The sequence below is a fragment of the Haliotis rufescens genome, unplaced genomic scaffold (genome assembly GCF_023055435.1).
Source record: "Haliotis rufescens isolate VD_foot unplaced genomic scaffold, xgHalRufe1.0.p SCAF_1, whole genome shotgun sequence".
In the NCBI taxonomy this organism is placed as follows: Eukaryota; Metazoa; Mollusca; class Gastropoda; order Lepetellida; family Haliotidae; genus Haliotis; species Haliotis rufescens.
Genome location: NW_025963779.1, coordinates 12,626,380 through 12,650,955, shown reverse-complemented (window position 1 = coordinate 12,650,955; position 24,576 = coordinate 12,626,380). Strand labels below are relative to the sequence as shown.

General features: G+C 39.4%; 1 protein-coding gene across 3 annotated transcripts; it reads left to right on the top strand.

The window, feature by feature from the left end:
• The first annotated feature begins 1,004 nt into the window (after positions 1-1,004).
• LOC124148063 (tolloid-like protein 2) lies at positions 1,005-24,015 on the top strand. Of its 3 annotated transcripts, none has more exons than XM_046518997.2 (8): positions 1,008-1,181; positions 7,977-8,076; positions 8,683-8,804; positions 19,889-20,056; positions 20,806-20,884; positions 21,132-21,256; positions 22,293-22,451; positions 23,085-24,014. In XM_046518997.2, the coding sequence occupies exons 1-8, from the start codon at positions 1,118-1,120 to the stop codon at positions 23,384-23,386; spliced, it is 1,119 nt and encodes a 372-aa protein (XP_046374953.2). In that variant the 5' UTR covers positions 1,008-1,117; the 3' UTR covers positions 23,387-24,014. The 3 variants fall into 3 exon arrangements, with proteins under 3 accessions (XP_046374968.2, XP_046374953.2, XP_046374962.2); XM_046519006.2 differs by lacking the exon at positions 1,008-1,181 and adding an exon at positions 6,777-7,071; XM_046519012.2 differs by lacking the exons at positions 7,977-8,076; positions 8,683-8,804 and having other exon boundaries at positions 1,005-1,181; positions 23,085-24,015.
• Positions 24,016-24,576: the final 561 nt, after the last annotated feature.

Sequence of the window (24,576 nt, the reverse complement as noted above, 5' to 3'; positions counted from 1 at the left end):
TAACATATTTAATGATTTACAGGTACAACCATCTTCAACACCTTTACCAGCCAACAAGGGGGATACAGCATCGACATTCTCAGTTGGAGTTTTTCTGCTGGTCATACGATCATTCCTTTAACTGGGAATACTTGTGTCGAGGTTGCGATATTTTTTTCTCTTTGGTGTGAACCAGCCTGAAGGTCTCAGTATTTGACTGTTCCTGCCCGGCGGTTAAGATGGTCAGAACAGGCTTCCTTTCACTCCCAAATTTGGTTTCAGGTTAGGGGAGGGGGATTCTTGAATGAGAATATCCTTCTCATCTCCAGGACGGTTGTGTATATCACCATAAGTCTTTGAAAGGCACTTAGAAATGATACACATAAGGATGACAATTTATGATTCTCAACTTCTTTATTTATGAGGAACACAACGTTTCGGAGTATATAATTGCTACTTCATCATGTGAATTCACCTATGAAGGAGCAAGTATATACTCCCTTATATCACGAGTTGTGACAAAGCTGTTTAAAGGGTTGATTGTGGCTGGACAGTCTTTTCTTCAGCAAAGCCAATATACAGTGGTGTTTCTTCTGTTCTTAATTCTAAATCTATGACCATTATGAACTAATTTCTGTCCACCTTGGACATGACCATGTACATGAACACTGGCCAATGATTGTGTGATCGATGCAACAACATATATCAGTATACACATGGTATACACAATGGTCAACATATGAATTTCCTTCATGAATATCATCTTAAAAGTGTTCATCTATCAGTAATCCCCATGATCAGACACAACTGAGCAGAGTTCACCCTGAGAAAAGTTCACCTGCACATGTCCACTTTAGTCACACAGACTATATTGAAACATGCAGTGAGATATTATAGCTCTTAATCCCATACAACAACACTCAGGGCGAGGCACAGTGATGTTGAATCAATGTGTTATGACGCAGCACGACTGTGGGTATATCAATAAAACTGTTTGCACAGCAGTGTCAGGTTGACATGAAATGTGTTGACAAAGCCCCGGCTTCGTCCAATTAGAACTGACGTCCTAGTCACGTAATGTTACAGTGACGACATTATGAAGATAGGGACAAGGAAATACAAAACGGTATAGACAAATATGAAGGAACAAGTTTTGCTTGGATTCATTGTTTTTCTAATAGAACCACTGGTCACAAGATCAGGTATGTAAGTTTCATATTCACTGTGACATATATACTTTGTTTAAATATCTGGGTAATTTTTGTCAAAGTTTCTAAAATTTAACATGACCTTGTCCGGAAAGCAGATGACAATAAAACCGATCGCCCAACGGCAACGGCCATGGTATATATATATAAACGGTACTCACTTAAGTAAAATATTTTGAAGGTACGCAGGTTAGAAGCTTGGTTTCGTTGGAATAGCAAATGAGCATGAATAATGGATTTGATAATTATTGTTTGGGCGAATAATATTAATAATGCGTTAGGCACCTTACCAAGACTTACTTTTTAATGAAAATAATGTGAGTGGTGGAGGCTACAGACAGAACAGGACATGCCCACCCTTTTCGCGAATACCTGGTGTCATCACTGATTTTCAATGATCAATTCATATAATTGTCATCACTATTTTGCCTTTGACGCCCCATATGTAAACAGTTTCTGAAGATTATCGAGACAGATCAGACTCTGGCGTTGATGTTTTGAATTTATAAGTCGGACAATTCATCATAAAAGGAAAAACATAATATACATAGAAATGGTTAAGTAGGACCTATAGTACACCCTTCACAGTTTGAATGTATAAAAACACTACTTTTATTGCTAACAAACTGCATTTGAAACAAATACACAACCAGGTAACGCCATTGTAGACGATATTGAAAGTAATATTAGATTGTTTGCCGATGGCACATCCCTAAGTGTCGTGGTAAATGATCCACATACAGCAGCACATTGTCTGAATGACGATCTAAGTAGAATACCCTGTTGGGCAGAAAACTGGCAGGTCGATTTCAACCCTAGTAAAACAGTATCTATTCAATGTTCACGGAAGATTCTTCCTAATGGAAAATGAGTAGCACTATAGTTCAGGAAGTTCATTCTCATAAACATCTCGGACTAGTCCACAAGAAGATTGTATGTGGAACGATCACATTGATAGCCTAGTTAAGAAAGTCAGTCCAGTGATTCACTGTCTCTGGATCTATAAGTATCGTTTAAATAAAAAATCACACTGGAAACTATGTATAAATCTTTCACATTACCGATATCTGATTATGGTTGCCACATATGGGACAAATGCACAAAGGAACAGGCGTTACTACTTGAAAAGCTGAATCTAGATGCGCTCACAACTCTTTGTGGGGCCGTTCGTGGCACAAGTCACGGTAAACTTTATAAAGAAACAAATTTCTTACGTCATTAGAAGAAAGAAGGCATTTTAAATTAAGTTAAATATCTTTTTTTTTTAAAAATGGTTAACAATCTAGATTTGTATATAATTTGAAGCAAATTATGGATCAAGATTCTGTTATACACCCCGTCTCAGGCTTGGCTACAGCGACGTCATCGCCGACAAATTTGCCAAATTTATATCCGATAGCCTGAGATGTTGTTGTGGCTATCACACGGAAGATGCGCTCCATTTCATTCTTACATGTCCATAAACAGTACATTAAGGCAAAACATGTATATTTCGAAAAAGGATACGATTTTAATTTAATTTTAAATAGTAATTTACATTAAGATACATGCTGCTGCTGCGCTGTTGAGAGGTGGGCAGCAGAGTTCAAGAGGGGAAGAGAGAGCTTTGGAGATTATCCAAAACCAGGAAGACCTTTAACTGCTACCTCTAAAGAACATATCAGCCTTCACAGTTTATCGTGTCCAATATCCCATGTCCTCGGCGTCGTGCACCAACTTGTATGTAAACAATACTGAGTGTCCACCATATGCAGTATATGAAAAACCTCCTACATTAGATCCAGAAGAAACGCTGAAGTGCGTATTTCACTGATCCTCGGACAATATAAGTAACTAAAATACACTGTCAAGCACATGTACTTACTGTTTTGATCACTCAGGTCAAAAAGAGAAAATCTTCATAATCAGTGTGCGCCCCGATGTAAATTGCTGAAATAGCAATCAAATAGAACTTCCTATTCATTTTTCTGGAACAATATTCAAGCTAGGGCATGTAGTTGCACGGTTTATAATTATAATGATTGATCCCCACAGTATATTGGACTGATCATTGTATATTGGATATTAAAAACGCGTCAGTCTGATTATTGTTTCCGAGGTGCCTGGGAGCACGGTTGGCCCGGTCGTCAAAGGCGACGTTGCTCGGTGTGGGGAGTTCGACGCGACAGAAAACCTGTGATCGTGGGTTCTAAGCCCAAATTCGACGTCATTATGTTTTTAAGTTTGATAGCACCGTATGTATATGAATGTGTTCGTTGTTTTCATCATCAAAGTGGTAAAAGCCAAAACCCTGTATCGCTTCGGGCTTCCCTCCCACATCAAGCTGGTTCCGTGATGCAACTAAATATTGTTAAAAGCGGCGATAAACCAAACTCACTCACTCATTGGCGTTCAAGTGCTGCACATGAACACTACATACACAGAGTAGGGGACGAATGAGTCATATACACCTGCATATAGTAGGGGACTAATGAGTCATACACACCTGCATATAGTAGGGTAGTAATAAGTCATTTATACCTGCATATAGTAGGGTACCAATGAGTCATATACACCTGCATAAAGAAGGGTAGTAATGAGTCATACACACCTACATATAGTAGGGCACGAATGAGTCATACACACCAGCATGTAGTAGGGTACCAATGAGTCATACACACCAGCCTATAGTATTGGGCATATGAGTCATACACCTGCATATATTAGGGTAGTAATGAGTCATATATACCTGCAAATAGTAGGGTACCAATGAGTCATACACACCTGCATATGGTAGGGTACCAATGAGTCATACACACCTGCATATAGTAGGGTAGTAATGAGTCATATATACCTGCATATGGTAGGGTACCAATGAGTCATATCTACCTGCATACAGTAGAGGACTAATGAGCCATACACACCTACATATTGTAGGGGACTAATGAGTCATACACACCTACACAAGCAGGGGACTAATGAGTAATACACACCTGCATACAGTAGGGGACTAATGAGTCATACACACCTGCATATAGTAGGGCACGAATGAGTCATACACACCTGCATATTGTAGGGTAAAGGTGATGTGGTGCATCCAAGGAGAGCGCGTTTGAAAGAATGAAATGAGGTGTTTGTTTTTCGACGAGGAATACAGTTCAACCAACAATGGAAGTTCGCTCCTGGCTACCACCATTGTAAATACAATGTCAATGACAGCATGGACATATGTTATTTACAGATGTACCATATGCATCCATTTACACCATACTAACAAACTGTGTGGGTAAGAATGTGCCACCATGTATCAAATACAGTATCACCCAGTTTTATACAGAGATTTTTGTCCCTTAGCCGTGTCAGGATCCGATGATCGTCGAATCTGAGATTCGCTCCAGTTATAAACATTAGCCTGACAGCATGCATGTCAAACCATTTCCATGTCCGTCTTCATGGGTTTCACCACAGTGGTAAGACGTCCACGACCTTCGTCACTTTGGGCTTTTCTTCCACCTGATTCCATTTAGTCGAATCTTATATTTCGTCCTTCATTTCATACACACTTGAGGAGCGGTCGTGTAGCCCAGTGGTTAAAGAGTTCGCTCGTCACGCCGAAAACCCGGGTTCGATTCCCGACATGGGTACAATGTGTGACGCCCATTTCTGGTGTCCCCCGCCGTGATATTGCTGGGATATTGCTAAAAGCGGCGTAAAATCAAACTCTTTCACTAACTCATACATACTTGAAGAGTCGACAAGCGGGAAGGCTTAAACAGAAAACCCATAAAATTGTTGGTTGTTTTGGTTTTTTTGTATAACGCCGCACTCAGCAACATTCCAGCTATATGACCGCGGTCTGTAAATAATCGAGTTTGGACCAGACAATCCAGTGATTAATATCATGAGCATCGATCCACGCAATTGGGATCGATAACAAGCATCAACCAAGTCAGCGAGCCTGACCACCCGATCCCGTTATTCGCCTTTTACGACAAGCATAGTCGCCTTTTACGGCAAGCATGGGTTGCTGAAGACCTATTTTACCCCGGAATCTTCACGGGTCCCATAAAATTGTAATCCTTTGTAATTGAACCCGCATTTTCCAAATCTCTAGCACATCTACATCTGTATATAATGAAAATTTTTGATACTGTACATTTATTAAAAAGTAAACTCATTTGTCTCTTTAAGTTCAATTTTTTTCTGCTGCTGTAGACGTATACTGATAGACGCACACTGATAAACGATACATGTACATGTATATCACATCCAGTTTTAAGTTATCTGTTATTATGTGAATATAATCTTGAATTCATTGATATGCTATTCTGCGTTTCTTTATTAACGATATGGTACAAATGTATAACTGTATAAATGTTCATAGCAGCTTTAAACCAAACCCAATCATCACTACAAGTAAAAACGTTATGTTACCTGACACACACAAGCACACACGCACACACGCGCGCGCACACGCACACTCATCTGTATAATCTCATTTAAGATAATTAGATTATGAAAGTACTCGGTTAAGCATGGCAAACACAAACTAACCCACACCCTATTATTTCCATACGGCGTGACCCGGTACATATCTACTATAGATTAACGAGGTCAACAGCAGTCCATCGATCGGTTTTCTTTAATGCATGCGTACGTGTTTGTCTGCTGAACGCATTGCGAAATCAGGCTATCGTACACCGGAATTTTCCAGTGTCCATTACGAGTTGGTTTAGCAGTGGCATAAATTGTTGGTTGGTTGGTTTGTTGTTTAACGCCGCACTCAGCTGCAATATTCCAGCCATATGACGGCGGTCTGTAAATAATCGGGTCTGGGCCAGAAAATCCAGCGATTGACATCATGAGCATCGATCCACGCAATTTGGATCGATGACATGCATCAACCAAGTCAGCGAGCCTGACCACCCGATCCCGTTAGTTGCCTCTTACGACAAGCATAGTCGCCATTTACGGCAAGCATGGGTTGCTGAAGACAGGCAATATAGTTGAGCCTATGCTCATTGCACATGAATAGTTACATGCAAAGATATTCATTAGTTTGTGAGTTATGGCTCGGAAAAATAAAGCCTAGAGTTGTTTGATATTACGTCGAAATTGTTTCCATGGAAACCTAAAAATAAAATTATAAAAAAGGGTGGGGCAGGTAGTGACAGACTGAAATTATAATTAGTTATGTGCAGTAACAAGCCGTGAGTAACATCAATTTTCCATCATATTTCCGATTGGAGCAGTATGTTTGGTATTACAATTCATTTATTCATTAGGACAACACGCACTCAACAGAAGCACGACTGCCGTCTTGTATCAATAATGTCGCTTCTCTTCTGCACTATTTTAACATCTACTACGTTTTTACACAAGTTGCTGATGAGAATGAAATCAGAATATGAACAAGCTGCTCCCTTCATATAAAACCATCGGCTTTATCATGTTCTGTCAGTTCTTAAGAAAATAGAAATCATATCAATGCAAAAACAAATTATGTGAACACCGAACTCACAATAGATATGTGAACCCTTCTCACACACAGGAGTCCCAAAGAGGGACAGGCCAGCCATTAAGCACCTAATGCAACAACAACAACAACAACAACATGTTCTGTCAAACCAATGTACGGCTATCAACTATCATAATGTCAAGCTGACCAGTATTGACCCAGAACTCGCGATATCAGCGGTTGCACGAACTACCTGACTGTGACAACAGACTTTTGTCATGTATTTCGTGTCGACGCCATTGGCCTACATAATACATTGAGGCCAGATCTCGCTGTAGCGCTGTGGTGATATGAACGACACCGATCGATAAGCGAGGAAAGAGAACACAAACATGAACGAACATTTTATCGGACTATATCTTGTGCTGCTTGGCCCACTTCTCACAGGTACGGATGCGTGTTGTCAAAAGCAGTTTGATATGTTGAGGTGCTTAGCTGAACATCAAAACCAAGTAAACAGGTGCCAGGACCACAGCAAAAACGGACAATGATTATGTATGATTTGGGGTTCAATATCGTAACCAATTATAATTTTTAAAGGAAATTTTAAATGATGGGAATTGCTGTATACATATTTGTGTGAGTTTGTATACATGTTATTTCATCAGCTCCTAGTTTAATTTGAATCGGTACGTATGTCCAGAGACCATATTATTGTCTCTTTCCCTGTCCGACTTGACGAGTCGTCACAAATGGTCAGATGAATTTTAAGACGCAAATAGTATCATTCTGGCACAAATATTGTTGGTGTAGCCTCCAATTGAGTGTCCCAAACGTCAATCAAGTAATCCGTTTTCCGTCGCCACACACGTTCCATATTTTGAATGAACCAAGACGACACGAAGAAATTGTCAATACCACATGTCCCACACTTTTTTGTAATTAAAAATTAAAAAGAAATAAGATTGGTTGCACTTGTTTGTATTACTTGTGTTATTTGTCAAAATCTTTCTAAATCATTAAAACCAATGATGTTCTTTGTGTGGTTCAAACACCAAAAATGTTCTGTAAACTATAATCATGCATATTCAATATTGACATGATGTTGATAAAACTATATTCATTCCAACATGGCTGTGATATCATATGTTGTTTACACTGATGTACATATGTCATATAATCAGAAACTGGATTTGTCAACAGAACACTTTGAAGTAAATGAGTGGATTTACATGACCAGGTACTGTCGTTGTCACACACACACACACACACACACACACAAACACACACACACACACACACATATATATATATGTTATTCAAGGAATTCTGTGATTTACTTTCCAATGTAGAAACAGCACACAACACAAGTGTTTGTGGAATGGAATATCTGAGAGCATCTTATGAGCAGAAATATCTCAAATCTCCTGGGTATCCTTCTAATTATGAAAAGTGAGTAACATCATACATGTTTGAACATATCTATCTAGCATGATTTTCAATTTGTGTTTGTTTGTTTAACGCTGCACTCAGCAATATTCCAGCTATATGGCAGCAGTCTGTAAATAATCGAGTCTGGACTAGGCAGTCCAGTGATTGACATCATGAGCATTGATCCACACAATTGGGATAGGATGACACCCGATCCCGTTAGTCGCCTCTTACAACAAACAGTCACCTATTACCGCAAGCATGGGTTGCTGAAGACCTATGAAATAAAATAAAATTTCATGTCTCTACTTAAGAAAGACCCAATTACTTTTCCAATAATGTATAAATGTATTTCACGATGTTTTTTTGTAAAATGTGAAATGTATCGTGATATTTATCTTCCATCATTGAGGCTATCATAAAAACGAAATACCCAAAGATGAGAAAACAGCCGCTGACACATAAGTAGTTAAATGAGTCATATGGTTTGTATGCTACTTTGAGAAGTATTGAAGAATTAATTAATCTCTGGCACAACTACAGTCTACAGATTTATAGAGAAGTGTCATGTTATGGATATGGGTATCATGTTGTATGTTTTGATGAAACTGTGTTTGATTGTTGCAGCTTCTTAGACTGCACATGGACAATTTTTGCACTGGTCGGATCTAATATTAAAGTTGAAGTTTTGTTTCTTGCGATGGAAGACACGATATCATGTACAGGAGATTATCTACTGTTCACGGACGGTAAGTATATCATTACAATGGTATGTTTCTTGTACACATTTACCAGGGATATCCTGGCAGGCAAATTGGAAATAATTTGTTTTTGTGTTCACACATGAAATTTTTAAGAGTCTAAATTCTTCTAAATTCAGAGGCATTATAACATGGTATTTTAAGACTGTAATCAATGAAATAAAATTACACCAGGTATTTTTTATTACAATTTGGGAATTTTTACCAACATTTACTGCAGACTTGAGGCCAAATATTAGCCTTTGAGCTAAATCCCTAACTTTCCCAAGCCTAGAAGGCAGGGAAGGACAACATAGGAATGGCCTGAAGTTCAACCTTGACCACACAGAAGGAAGGGAGCTACATGAACATTGTTTATATCACTGGAAAGATTTCAACAAGATAAATCCAAATAATGTATGTCCCATGTTCATAAGCTTAAAGATTGGCTCAGAAAGTGTATTACTGCAGAAATTTCTGGCACAATCTTTACACACAAAAAACTGTCAGAAATTGTTTCCTGAAAAAATAAATGGCAGAATCAATGTTTAATGCAGTAATATCTAGCAGTAACTAAGGCCAATCTTCAATTTGAATTCAGCAGAGAGAGATATTTATCTTCTAGGTATTATTTTTAAGAGAATAGTTGAAGTCACTCGAAATGGACAATGGAACACTAAATTGGCCACATACTTTGTATACTAGTCCTACAAAATAATTGTGATAAATAACTAATTATAAACAAAAAATAAATAATAAATCAGACAGTTACAAATCCTTGAACCACATGACACAGATCCTTAATGATCTTTTGCTGAATCCACATCTTACATAGCAGCGTACCCTTCAAAATACTTTCATAGTGAGAAATTCAGTGACCATGGAAAATCGTTTTACAACTTTTTAGTGTATGACCCTTAAAGTGAATTGGGACTCTTAAAAATTAAAATGTCATAATCATTCCAAGGGACGAACCAAATATATGAGCCCTGGGTGGAATTCAACAAAACAACCAAAATGAGATATACTCATCACTGAAAGTAGGTTAACATCAGACATGGAATGAAAATATAACATGACCAAAATTTTAAAATATAACCATGATAACTGCATGTATTGTTTCATAAATGTCATTGTCCACATCACAGGTAAACACCTTAAATATATATACAATTCTAAATACACAACTTTACAAAAATACAAAAATACAAAACTTCTCCACTTCAAAACTGACATTTGTTTTAACATTACAAAAATGAGCATTTCTGATTAAATGCAATGCTTTTATACTTACCTGACCCATCACAGTGCTGTTGCTTCCCTACCTTATACAAACAGACGGTACTGGAATGAAGAGACAGTTGAAACAGACAGTGCCCCGGCAGCCATGAGTTATCCCCCTTGGCCCCTACTCCCTTATATTCTTCGCTGTATGACAGCAGGTGCAGCGTAGAAAGTGGTGCTAAAACGGTAAGGCGGAGTCTGGATGGGCCTACAGGTGTTGCGTCAGGTAAATATAAACACATTGCATTTTATCAGAAATGCTCATGGTTTACCTTACCTGACACTACACTGTGCCTTATTCGGCTGACATGGAAGGCAGGCTTACTGTGAGAAGGAGTCAAACTAACAAAGCAAAATAAAACGTCAGGCAAGGAACCCTTCAGGCGACAGCAAGGAAGCGGCTTCAAGGCACGGCAGGCTAGGAGATAGGACGCAGATCAAGCCCTCTTGGAAAAGGATGGTGGTCTTAAGGGAGAGAACATCGCTTGACAATGGGTAAAAGTAAAATACCATTCCACATCCGGTTTGAGAGATGGGGAAAATGGGACCAAAACTTTACCAGGTACAGATGGAACAGTACCCAGTAACCTAGGAGTTACAGAGGTACTGCACAAGGTGTGGTCCTACCTCATTAGCAGGGGCCAGTGGGGCTGCAGGCAACCTCGTCCCCAGATAGGGTACGGTCAATGGCGTCTGGGGTTGGTCAGCTGCTGGGCCAGGACAAGTGGACCGAAGCTATATGAGTCCCGTCTTCCACTGAAATGTAATACAGATGATGACTGGCAAAGGCAGATGAGGTGGATAACCGAACAAAGCCAAAGGGAGACCCCCACGGAGAGACTGCTGGAAACAGGAATGAACAGCATCTGGTGCTGCCTTCGCCTCTTCTGGGACACCTGAATATATTGATGGAGAGCCCAAACAGGATAGATGGCGAGATACCCATCATCTGGACCAACAATCTCTAAAAGATGAGGGATATGAAACTGTCGATCAGGTTGACCCTGAAGTCGAAGCTGATCGAACCTGACACAAGTGACATCCAGGGCATGAAGCTCATAGTCCACCGTGGCAAGCACCAGGAGAAAGCAAGTCTTTACGGTGAGATTTTCAAAGAGGCAGATCCAAGTGGTTCATACGAGCCTGGCGTAAGTGAGGTAAAACAACATTGAGAACCCAAGCAGTAGGATGGAATTTAGGTTGGTTGGTTTGTTGTTTTACGCCGCACTCTGCAATATTCCAGCTATATGACGGCGGTCTGTAAATAATCAAGTCTAGACCAGACAATCCAGTGATTGATATCATGAGCATGGATCCGCGCAATTGGGATCGATGACATGCTTCAAACCAAGTCAGCGAGCCTGACCACCTGATCCCGTTAGTCACCTCTAATGACAAGCATAGTCACCATTTACGGCAGGCTGACAGGACAGTGCAAGGCCGTCAAGCTGGGTCTGGGACTGGAGACACGTACACAGGCAATTGGTGGTTGCTCACCGTGGCGAAGAGACCGACGTCGGGAGGCGGTTGTACAAGAGCCTGAAGGTCTTTGGGTGGTGCATCCAGTCCTTTGGGGATGGACAATCAGACAATCAACGACTTACTGGACCAGGGGGAGGAGAACATACCCAGAATATAAAACCTTGTGTTCCGCCTGGGGAGAACGGAGTGCGGGTGTGGGGTAGAGACAACCGTGTGACGATGACTGGCAGGACAACACCACATAACTGAGGCCAAGTGCGCTGAGTAGGCAAACCATCTCAGTGATCATATGTACAAGGTGAAGATACGGCCTGGCGACTGGATGGCGACAGTCCGGTGACAGCTGGTGTCGGCGCTTGCATCAGGGATGTCGTCAGGTGTATGGGAACGGCGACAGGAACCTGCAGACTGGTGGGAAGAAGCCACCATCTGGTGACTGTCAGGTACTGGCGACATCCAAATAGCAGGTGGCAAAATCAGGTTGTCAGGTCGATGCTGAAGCCGTTGTTCCCAAAAGGCACAGATCGAAGTAGGAACTAGCAGTGCAGATGGTGTAGATTTGGGGGGGAAAACCCGAAGGAACCGCCATCAACGTAGAGGAGGTCTCCAAAATCATAGCAGGAGGCAATAGGGCCGGCTCCTACAGTAGGGGAGAGGCCGGGAACGGAGAAGGACCTGGCATCTTCTACTGTTACGCAAGTTGTTTTGAGTGCTGAATAAGAGCCTTTCTGTGAGATGCAAATCCTTCAATTGACATAAGAAAGCAAACAAAGCATTGATTGTCATGTGGTCAAAGAACATGCAGGTCGGCTGTAAGTAAGTGAAAAAATGTGATGTGGGCCTTCTGCCGACTTTGGGACGTTTACAGAAAGTACAACGCATAGAATACATTCTGCAAAAAATGTCAACAGCAGATCGGAGTAAAGCCAGTAATACATATTAAGTAAAACACGAAACTGGAGAAACAGGTGGTAGCAAACCAAAAACATATTACGTGTAAGTGACAGGAAATATGTCAACCGAAAGCCATTATCATTAAAATAAATGAGAGATTAACCAATAGGTAAGAAAACTACTGCAAAAACTACATTAACGCAGAAACTTTGTGAAAACGAGGGGCTCGAAAAAGTACACAAGGGCGACCAAGGCGCGAAATGTGCAAAGTTACATTGCAATGAACAGAATCTTAAGATACAAATATAAACCACAAACAAGTGGATATATCAAGCAGGGAAAGGAAATATGGAAGTGGCACCACCTGAAAAAGTGAAAGATTGATGACAATACAAGATAAGTTCAAATAACACATCTGTTGGCATGGCAGACGGAGAAAAATATGAGAGAGTAGGGGCCAAGGGGGATAACTTGTGGATGCTGGGGGACGGGCTATAGTCTATTTCGACTGTCTCTTTGTTCCAATACTGTCTGTTAGTATAAGGTAGGGAAGCTGAAGCACTGTGTTGTGAAACGTAAATTAGTGATGCATAACCATGATAACAGTGAGTTAAAAGTTAACATTGTATCAGCAGTATCTGAGCCATATAGCGACTGGACACATAATATTGCTAAATATTCGGGTGAATTGTTTTTAAGAAGCTGGAAACCTTTGTTTAGGCATGTTTCCACTGAGGATCAAAAGAAGAATGAGAAATGCATATATAGTGCAAGATAGGATAGGTTTAAAATTACATGAATGCATATCGTCTCTACTGCATTGTTTTAACTGGGCTACTCTATATTTCCTTTAATGATGGAAATGTTTAATCATGAGCATTTCCAGTGCAGGACAGTTTGTACTGGTGCAAGAGTAATCCCCAGTCAAAAATCCTAATTTTGCATGAATATGCAGTTAGTGTTTGAATAAAGTTGTTGCATAACCTAGATCTGTCAAAAATGGGAATCCAACCTTTTGGAATACTGATCCAGCCACACTTTTGCCTCCAGGTACTTCTTGGAATCATAGTGCTGAATCTCATCTTCAATCATCCTTGTGTGGAAGTCCGTCTCCAATGATGGAAAAATCTAAACATAAATTTGATATATAAAACATTGTCCTTGACACAATGCCTTCACAGACAAATGACAAGAAAAATATCCAATAAACCCACTTTGAAATCTTCAAGAAAAATAATGTAGTAACTGATGTATTCACCTTTTTTTCCACCTTGATGGACAATTGACACTGTAAGACTGTGAGCAGCTTGTGTTCTGAATGCATCTTCCCGAGGCAAGAGAGTTAACTGACTATAAATGTCCAGTTTCCACCCTTGCTGAACTAGGCTGGTATTATGGAGTTACATTTTGGCTGGACTAACAAGTCTATGCATAGTCCAATCAAAATCGCGCAACGAAATCGAAATCTGGTTCGTAAACTGTCGTGCAGATTTCGGTTGATTGCAGGATTTGCAAAGCATGTGCACCACCTCATCAACAGATATTTTCCAAATCTTTTCATGTTTTTAATCAAGGTGCTCACGTGATTTGATGCATTTCGAGATGTAAGACCCGTTTTATCACAATATAGATCTTGATTAGCGATCAGATTGTCTTGAGTGGGCGCCGCTGTTTAGTTTGAAGCAAATGCAAGTGATACGAGAGATGGAATCTGATTGGTCCATAGGAGGGGCATAGAAGGGACATAACTCGTAATAGCCACTGGTGTCGCTACAATCGAGCCCAGGAATTCCAGTCCAGTTCGGCAAGGGTGGAAACTGGACTTTTAAAGTCAGTTAACTCTCTTGCCTCGGGAAGATGTCTGAATGTCACTCATTATGGTTTTACAAAAACACCTGAACAGGAAGGACTAACTAACCTGGATTTACTGATCTTGAACATGACACACCAACACACACTGCAAACTTGATGCCTTTCCATCTCACAGTCTTTCTTCTTGATACCTGAAGACTGCTCTCAAATAGCTGTAAATGAAGTGGCTTTGTTTGGTTTGGGTCCCCCTCCAAGATGACATTCTCAGTTGGGTTATTATTATTAGAGACAGTTTCTACATGTACTCTTTGAAACAGCACTTGGTCATACAAGCTCTTTTTTTATACCTGTGATGTTATTGCATTCTCTTCTCGTTGTCCACATCTCTTAGACCTCTGGCCTGCAATGCATCATTTATGTCATAACTATTTCTGATGCAGCATCCCCGCTGACACCCTCGAATATCCAGTGTATAATGTCTTCCTTCAAATATCATGATGACCTTGACTCATTCACCACCACAGCTTATATACAGAAATGTAAAACAGCACAATAACAGAATAACCATTAGAGGATATAAATTCTGCACTCACTTGGACCAAGTCTCAATGGCAGTCAGTCAGAATAAAGTTCCTCCACTGAAAATAGTGCCACTGAAATACAACAAATAAAATGAATATCATAACTATCCAGTAGCCAATATAACTATAGACTTGTTTACAGTGTTTAGACAGTGTTAAAAACAGTCTGTGTCATACTGCTTCCACAAATTTAATGAATATATGCAACAAGCATCAACCTCACCTGCATAAACCATGTAAACAGCAACGTTGAGATGAGGCTTATTAGTGATGCAATAATTACATCCAAAATTATTATTTAACGAACAAACCATGTAACATAACCTCATCTAAAGTTCTTGAATGACAATAACATGCTTGTTTGAACGGGCAAATGCTCTCAGTCTCAAGTATATGTTTCAAATTAGTTTGGAATGCAGTTGCAAATTGTGTTGTCACTGTTACTGATGGGATCATTTTGACACAACAGTTTTTATGAACATTTCAAAGCAAAGAGTATAAGGAGTGGTCAATATAATCAAAACATAATATTGTATGCGGAATCATATACAAACAATTTAATTGATAACTATCATGGTAGTAATAAATGTGATACCTTGAATTGCAGTATCCACTTTTGACCGGTTGACAAAATCTTGTAGCCTTTCGGGTCCTGGAAATGTCAAATACAAATCTGAACAATACATAAATTGCATCCTTAATGTTATTGTATTGTCATATTCCCTCTGATACAAAATAGCACAAATGCCAATTTCTATTCCTAGAAATCCACAATGCCTCCAAAATAACACTAGGCTACCAGACCATGATTACATGCTTGCTATGAGAGGCGACTATGCTTGACCAACAGGATCAGGATCAGGTGGTCAGGCTTGCTGATTTGGTTGATGCATGTCATCGTATCCCAATTGCTTAGATCAATACTCATAATATCAATCACTGGATTGTCTGGTCTAGACTTGATTACTTTCAGACTGCTGTCAAATAGCTGAGTGCGGCATTATATAACAAACCAACCAACCCTTCTATGTCCCTCCTACTGAGCAATTAGATTCCACCCCCCATATCACATGGAAAATTTGCTTCAAACAAAATGGCGGCGCCCAGTCAAGATCACCTGATCCATAATCAAGATCTTTATTGTAATAAAACAGGCCCTACCTCTCGAAGTGCATGAAATCACGTGAGCACCTTGATAAAAAACATGAAAAGATTTGCAAAATATCTGTCTTGGCCCAGCTGGCGGTACACATGCTTTGCACGTTAAAATCCATGTTGTTTACGAACCGGATGTCTAGTTCGTTGCCCGATATTGTTGTTTTTCTGATAGCCTTCAATTAATTAAAAAGTTCCATAAGCCACCAACTTCTAAATGCCTCTGTCAATGGTCTGAAAAGATATGCACATTATGATTAGTTTGTCATATTATGGCACATAACATTGATCGATATGGAGACCATCTTCCTGAGGCAAGGGAGTTAACTGACTGCAAAAGTCCAGTTTCCACCCTTGCCAAACTAGGCTGGAATTTTTGTGCTCAATAATAGCGTCACCAGTGGCTATTAAAATGCTATTTCCCTTCTATCATGACTATGTCTCTCCTATTGACAAATCAGATGCCACCTCTGATACCACTTGCATTAACTACCAACAAAATGGCGGCACCCAGTGGAGACAATCTGATCGACAATCAAGATCTATATTGTAATAAAATGAGTCATATCATGTGATCACATGTACAAAAAACATGTACAGATTTGGAAAATATCTCTTGACACTAAGTTAACGGTACAGTTGCATTGCAAATCCTGCAATTGTCCAAAATCTGCACGGCAGTTTACGAACTGGATGTTGATTTTGTTTGAGATTTTGATTGGACTATGCATAGACTCGTTTGTCCAGCCGAAATATAACTTCACTATTCCAGCCTAGGTCAGCACGGGCGGAATCTGGACTTTTATAGTAAGTTAACTTCCTTGCCTCAGAAATATGTAGAGATTCAGTCTTCTTGGGGGTTACAAAAAGAGGCGAGTGGTGACGAACATTTTTTAAAACCTTGCTACCTCAGGATGCAACCGTTGCATGTTATTATTTTCACAAGGTTATTCCTGTTACACAAAAATCTGGTTGAAAAGAGATGTATCATAATTATATAGATAATAATACATATGAAATTTAAAGATAGATGCCATGTATATGGTTAAATTTGAAATAAAATCCAATATTATGATTTAAGACACTTTATCGATAAAAGAGTTATTTCTTTCTAACAATCTATCAACTTGTTAAAAATCTTTGCTCGCAATATTCAAAATCAATTATTCGTTTGTGAATGGAGACTGGAATGTGTACATGGTATAGAGTCTATGTGCACATATGTTAACATTGTTGAAGGTAGTGCCTTATGGGATCAACAACAAAAAAATTCAATAAAAATGAACAATGTTTAACTTGTCAATTGAATAATGATGTGAGAAATAAATTGTGTTCATTTTGCAGATCTATAGCAAATAGGGGATCTTGGTACTAATGAAACTACTCAAAGAAAATCCTGTGAATGTGAAATAGCACTGTAATGACTATTTATGGAAGGTGGTATTAATATTGATTAAAACTGTTACATACGAGACCATTTTAGACCACCCATACACCTCTCACCTTGATTATTCAAATAATTTAGTAATTGTGATTTAAACTAATAATTATTGCCTAAGAGCAGAGACCATATAATAGATGGTCTCTGCTAAGAGTCGATACAGCAGATCAGATTTCAACTTCGGATGTGTTGTCACTCGCCATCTTGGCCGAAGTTGAAATCTGATCTGCTGTATCGTTAAAAGTGAATGGAAATGTATGCATGTAATGTTCACATTACCTCCCTCCACATACGCACTGCATGCCACAAACCTTCATTTCCTGCAATTTACTGATTGTGTCGGGTGATTTCAACCACGGCTGCCGGTCACACGTGTAAACAAAATCACCGCGCTCACTGGCGTCGAGGGCTCTGATTGGTCGGCACTCCAACCATAACAAACGCACGTGTCGTTGTACAAGCATCACTTGTCCCCAACTTGTATTTTCATGATTCAAATAAAACTGTCCGATGAAGTGAACTGAAGTGCAATTTACTTTTTAAAAAACGACACAAATGACTAAAAAAGGGAAATTCTATTTGAAACATATTTCAAACATCTTTGGCAAACATTGAACACAATTAAATGAAACAGCTTAATAATATCAAATTCTTCTAGAGGAGTGATCTTGTGTTATTATAATCTAACATTGTTTCAGTATGCGCCAGTCCTTTTTTCTGTCATAAACTGCTTTTGGGCTTGGAATGTAATCTGTGCCTCTGTAAGTGTGCAACATGGCAAGGCCGCTCAGTCGTTCATCAGTCATTGATGATCTTGTCCACAGTTTGAGGCGCCGAAGGGTTGAGAATGACCCCTCACAGGCTACACTACCAACAGGTGTAGTGAGAAACACAGTTAAGATCTCTTTAAACATCTCTTTTGGACAAGCAGACAAGCAAGCTGTAGCAGTGGTTGGTCTCGTACTTATATGGGGAAGTAAACCAAGAAACAAAGATTTCCATTGAAGATTATTCATTTTTTTATTCAAGTTAACTTTCACAAGGAAAATTGTATCTATAAAAAATCCGGGGGGGGGGGATATAGCTCGAGATCTATCGTACATAGTGTTATGGACAAGCCTGCACCAATAAAAATTCTTTGAAATATTGGTTCACGTCAGTTGGCAGACGACAATTTGATAAAAAAAAATGTTTGAATCAAATTTAATATATTAAGTAACTGCGATACCAGAGACAATGGAAAATGTAATTCGAATAACGGAAGCGGTGCGCGTGATCACGTGACACGCGCTGTTTAATCAATGGCGATAACTGGTACAGTTAGTCAACGGGAAAGTTCTGTTTTCACTGTTTTGATTCCCTCTCTTCGCGTTATCTACTCAAACCTTTTCCACGGAAAGAAACAAACGAATTAACTCATAGTTTCACAAAAATCAAAGTTTTTGCTACAGTCAACTTTATACACAGAATATTTAAGAAATAACGGGGGTGGTCTGGTAGCCTAGTGGTTAAAGCGTTCGCTCGTCACGCCGAAGACCCGGGTTCGATTCCCGACATGGGTACAATGTGTGAAGTCCATTCCTGGTGTACCCCGCCGTGATATTGCTGGAATAGTGCTAAACGCGGCGTAAAACCATATTCACTCATTCATTCATTTAAGAAATAACGCGAAAAATGGCGATAACTGCATGGTCTCTGGCCAGTAACCCTAAAGAGGGAAATGCAGGCTGCCGGTCATATTAGGGTTATCTATCCTTAGTGCTTGTATCTCCTTTCCGATCAAGCACCCCTTTAAGATCATTTGGGTTGGGCACCCCTTTACACAACTTAGGGTCAGTTGTGAGTTAGGGTATGGTTTAGCTATCTCTTTCAATGTAATCTGAGAAAAAAACTTTCAAGGTTTGTCAATTTTCGCGGAGAAAATCGGGAAAGTGCGCCCGGTGAAGTGCATGAAGCCTATTCATCCAAGATATAACGTTAGCTTCATGACGGTGAAAAGCAGACTGTTTACAATGATTATGTATTTTATGCTGTGGGCTCTATTGTAACTGAGAAGCTGCACATAGCTGTAAGATATCTGATGCAATCTCAGAAATGTGGATCATCTAACTAACTTGATCATCTGTACATCTATTTTTTCTGACAGGACCCATCTCTGAATACATCGCCTCACTCAAGGAAGTAGGACTCATTTATGAGATATAATAACTACAGATTTATAAAGCCGCAAATATACCGCATATTCGCATATGGAAAATTTAGCTAACCTGAGCTATTTTGAAACAAAACGCAGTTTTTTATTAATGTTTTAATAACACGAAGTATCTCTAAGATGTGTCAATGTAGTCTAATCAATGGATCACAGATGACAGTTTCGCAGTATTTATTCAGATGTCACGTCGTATGAAAAGATGAAATTCTAAACGACCTAACTTGCACTTCAGGCAGTTCTACTCACGCCGCCCAGCTGGATAACATCTGCCAACCTGTGACGAGGAGCATCGTCAGCAGCAGCAGCTACATGACAATATGGTTCCACACCGACCGCGTTGTCACTCGTAATGGGTTTAATCTGAAATACACAGCTGGCCGTTTTCAATTTCCGAAGAAAGGTAATGTGCTCACTTTCTTGTACAATGCGTAGCCTAGCGTATACTAAGCTCATACGTTATATTTTATATTACCGCATTACCGATCTCGAAGACCCTGTCATGTTGTACTTTCATTTATACGCCAAACGTTTAAATAAATGTACGCGGAGATAGTGCAGAAGGGAGGATAATACATTAATAACGTATTTAAATATAAAACCGTAAAAACTCGCATTTGAGTGCGTTATATTCTGAAATAACAAAGTGTCAAATCGGTATACATCGGTCATCTACATGCATACATGCGAAGACCGGTATATGGAATGTTACAAATGAGAGGTAACTGTCGGTAGCAATTATTGCGTTTGTGCACATCCGTAAATACATGTACATGTATCATGCATTTTGACACACTCTCTGAACTCTTCCAGTCAGGTTCCTGTCAGTATATGATGTTGATGTTTGATTTATCAGAGTATATTTACAACGAGACGCCATAGGAAGGTCATGATGCACGTGTAGTACATGTTGGGTCTCCTAAGGCAAGTGACTTTGTTCGAAATGTGCCTCTGTTCTTCAAGCAGTGAATGGGTACCCGGTAGAATGAAATGGTAATGTTGCTGTAAATCTTTTTGCGCCTCACAGGCAGCTAGGGTTGTATACTCCCTAGGGAGCTGAGGAAGAAAATCGAATGCAAACTGATCCACTTATTATCACATAATTATGATTATGATTGCGATTATTATATGTACGAATTTCTTCTATTTCAGCACAAGGCAATAACATACAAATCGAGTATAATGAAGCAGTTATTATACAATCAACAAATTATCCCATGGATTATCCAAAGTAAGTAGTTAATACTGGTTGTTTTCAAACATATTAGCACAGGCAATGTATACAAGTACTTTAACACATGTAGGTGCACGTACGCCATACTAGGTTACGTAAAGTAGTGCATCCTAAAAACTATAGTAAAATGACATTTGTCTTGTTTTATGCATCACTTCAGCGTTTCGCCGTTTACACATGCTACTGTGGTTTACTCATTACAATTTATTGAGTGCTAGTTATCTTTGAGCTTTTTCCTTGTCAGTAATGAGAACCGTGGATGGACTATCCGCACCAATGCTAAAGGTTACGTGATTGATCTTGAAACGATGGATTTCCACCTTGAATATGAAAAGGATTGTTTCTTCGACTATGTGCAACTTTATGATGGTACGTTTGAAACATCTGCTGAATGATTCAACACAAAACTAGCAAAAGATGATGGAAAACTTCATTTAACAATCTTAAATATATCAAAACTTTCAGCTGATTCGATTTTACATAAACACTTTATAGTTTATGTATCTCAACAGCCAATCAGCCAATTAAGCGTTTTATGCTGTCACAGTCTAATTAATGTTGGACGATGCCTCTCTGCGTCATGGTACGATTATTCCTGAAAGCGAAGTTAAACTCCTCTTTACCTCAGCACCTCACCTGTTTCGTGCAGTGAGGAGCCGGGGTAGAATAGGTCTTCAGCAACCAATTCTTGCCGTAAAAGGCGACAATGCTTGTCGTAAGAGGCGACTAACGGGATTGAGTGGTCAGGTTGGTTGATGCATGTCATCGTATCCCAACTGCGTGGATCGATGCTCATGATGTCAATCACTGGATTGTCTGGTCCAAACTTGAATATTTACAGACCACTGTCATTGAGATACGATGACATACATGAACCAAGTTAGCGAACCTGACCACCTAATCCTGTTAGTCGCCACTTACGACAAGCATGGATACTGGACATCCTTGCCCGGATGTCATGAGTATAAGATTATAAAAACGGAGCTTTATCTTTTGCATTCGGAACGCCCCGATTATAATCATTTTCCAGACAGAGAAATCATATGATTTTTCTGAATGCGTCGCTTACTCGTACCGATAATTTAAAAGCCTGAACGCTCATTGCCTGATGACAATGTTCACCTGACGCGATCCTCCATTGAAGCACCCGAATATCTTCACGCAGAGAGGCATCGTGTCGGAGAAATAGATCTGATATTAAAGGCATTTATGTCGGGAAAAAGCGAACAAACTTTACGGTTTGCAATTTAAATATCACCCTGACAGCATTATTTAGTTACTGATACAGATTGATACAGATTATGCAATTGTTCATATGTATACATCTTAGAATATTGAGTATTTTGAGTATATTGAGTATATTCTTATCAGATTTTTCGAAAACGGAATGTTGACACTTGTTAAGGTACAGATTCTTCAGCTCCTTCTCTCGGCCGCTGGTGTAGTATCACTGGACCCAACAAGCAGAGCTCAGGCCCGAGTATGTTCGTGACATTCAAATCAGACAGAAAACAGACCCGGTCTGGATTCAAATTGTATTTTTCTGCCAAAAAACTACCTGTGGGTAAGTGCCTGATGATGTCACCAAGTCCATGCCTCTAACCAACTGCACTGATTAGAATACCACTACAAATCTAGAAAATTAAAATACATTCAGCAGGGTTAGAAATTGGCACTAGTCCTATAGTCCTTGCCAATCTGCGCAGTAGTTAAGGTATCATAAAGACTAGTAGATATTTGCCATTTTTAAGGGTTTTGCTATATGTTACCATTATAAGGACCAGTGGACTAAAATGTTAGTTTCTACCGCTGATTCAAAAGCTTAGCTGTTTACCTTGCAATCGACAAAAAAACAACCCGATTTCACAAGATGTTTGTTTTTAGGTTCTTAACGATTTCGATTCTCATACCGTCTTAATCTAAAACGATAATTGATTTCAAGTTGCTTTCCTTTATTTAAAGAAGCCATGAAGCAATTAACCTGTCACAATGGAATTCTCTTTCAGCGCGTGTAGCTACATGTTGACGTTGGGAAGTGAAGCTGGTAAACATACGCCCATGATCGTTTAGGGTATTAAGCAGCTGTTGGAATGATCGCTCGATGACTACTTTTTGACTGTCAGTGCATCAATATGATGTAACGTAAGTTTTATTCATATGCGGCTGATGTTTCTGATTATTTTCCTCTTCATTACAGATACCCCCTTCCAGTACGATCGACCCGTTATGGGGGGAGTCATTGGGGGCATTACGGTGGTGATAATCATAGTTCTTTGCTGTGTGTTCTGTAGAAGAAGGAAGGCAGATAGCAACGACCGAAATCTAACACATCCCAACAGGATAAATGAAAGTTCCCATACATCTAATGACAACACTTCCCCCACACCTGTTCTCAATCACATCGCTTCTGTCCCCCCACCGTCTTATAATGAGTCTGTTAAAGACGATCCTCCATCGTATATTCAGGCGATTTCCTTCTCGGAGATACAGCCATCATAATACAGGTTCAAATGGTGAACCGCAAGTTTATATAATTAGAAAATATTTCAATAATATGTCTTACATGATCAAAAAGGCTTTGGGTAGTCTTTCCTGTATAAATAGTGTCAACTGTAATATTTCGTCACAGGTCTCTCATGCTCAACCACCTTGGAATTCGTATGAACAATTCCGCTGTAGGTTAGAATGCTATTGAGATACGTGTATGGTGCGGGAGTACTCCATTTAGCACTATCTGCACTTTCAGCAGACACACATGGGTGTGTATATTGAACTCGAACAAGCTGTGATCAGCTCTTATTTGAACACCCGAAGCTGAATGGTCTGTTTTTTTCCCCAAGAAATTTCCTGGCACGAATAAATACAGAAACGTTGTTTCTGATCATTTAGAAACCTTTTAAGTTTGAAGTCAGCATTTCAGAATACGTTTGATTCTTATTAATAAAATATTGATTTAGATTTAGATGTACATAAATTAAAAACGACTAATATAACTTGACCTAAATCCCGCACCAAACATTACATGTCAATAAATCATGTTTAATACTTGATTTTGTTGTTGTGAATGAATGGTTGATTTTATGAATGCGAATGCAATGATTGAATGATAATAAAAAATAAAATATGATATCTTATTCTCAGAGTCTGTTTTGTTCTGTCAGCCCTACACGCTAGTGGACTGGTTCACTACTCGATTGGTATTTTTATGATTTTGCCTTTTAAATGAATTATTAGAAATATAAAATAGGGCTCCAAAGTTTATTATTTTGGGGCATACGAAAATTACGAAAATTCTAGGCGAAGGAACTCGTTGTGGTTACGAAATTGCATACACACGTTACGACTCGTCCTCTAGTTAACAACGTTAACACGAAGAAACGCACACCCATACCTCGACTGACCGTGACAGTCTATACATGAAACGCCTTGAATAGCCCTATAGTGTGTGCTCGTGTATTCTCGGTTACCGAAACGTTGTCTGTAAGCCACTGCGCACCTGACATCAGCACCATTTGATTCATTAACACATGCTTATGGCGTTGTTGGAATCGTATAACGGATTCTGCTCAAAGCAGATATTTCTTATGATTATGGAAATGGCTTTGTCGCTTTTGCATAAGCCATTTACTGTAAGAAGGCCTAAGGATGTCAAAAAAAGAAGACATTCACAGAAAATTCAGGCACAAATG

What these genes read in the sequence shown, in the direction of transcription:
- LOC124148063 (XM_046518997.2), top strand. Translation starts at nt 1,118, where the DNA reads ATGAAGGAACAAGTTTTGCTTGGATTCATTGTTTTTCTAATAGAACCA. An exon ending in TATCCTTCTAATTATGAAAA is followed by an intron (nt 8,077 to 8,682) that starts GTGAGTAACATC and finishes TGATTGTTGCAG; the next exon opens with CTTCTTAGACTGCACATGGA. An exon ending in TTTTCAATTTCCGAAGAAAG is followed by an intron (nt 20,057 to 20,805) that starts GTAATGTGCTCA and finishes CTTCTATTTCAG; the next exon opens with CACAAGGCAATAACATACAA.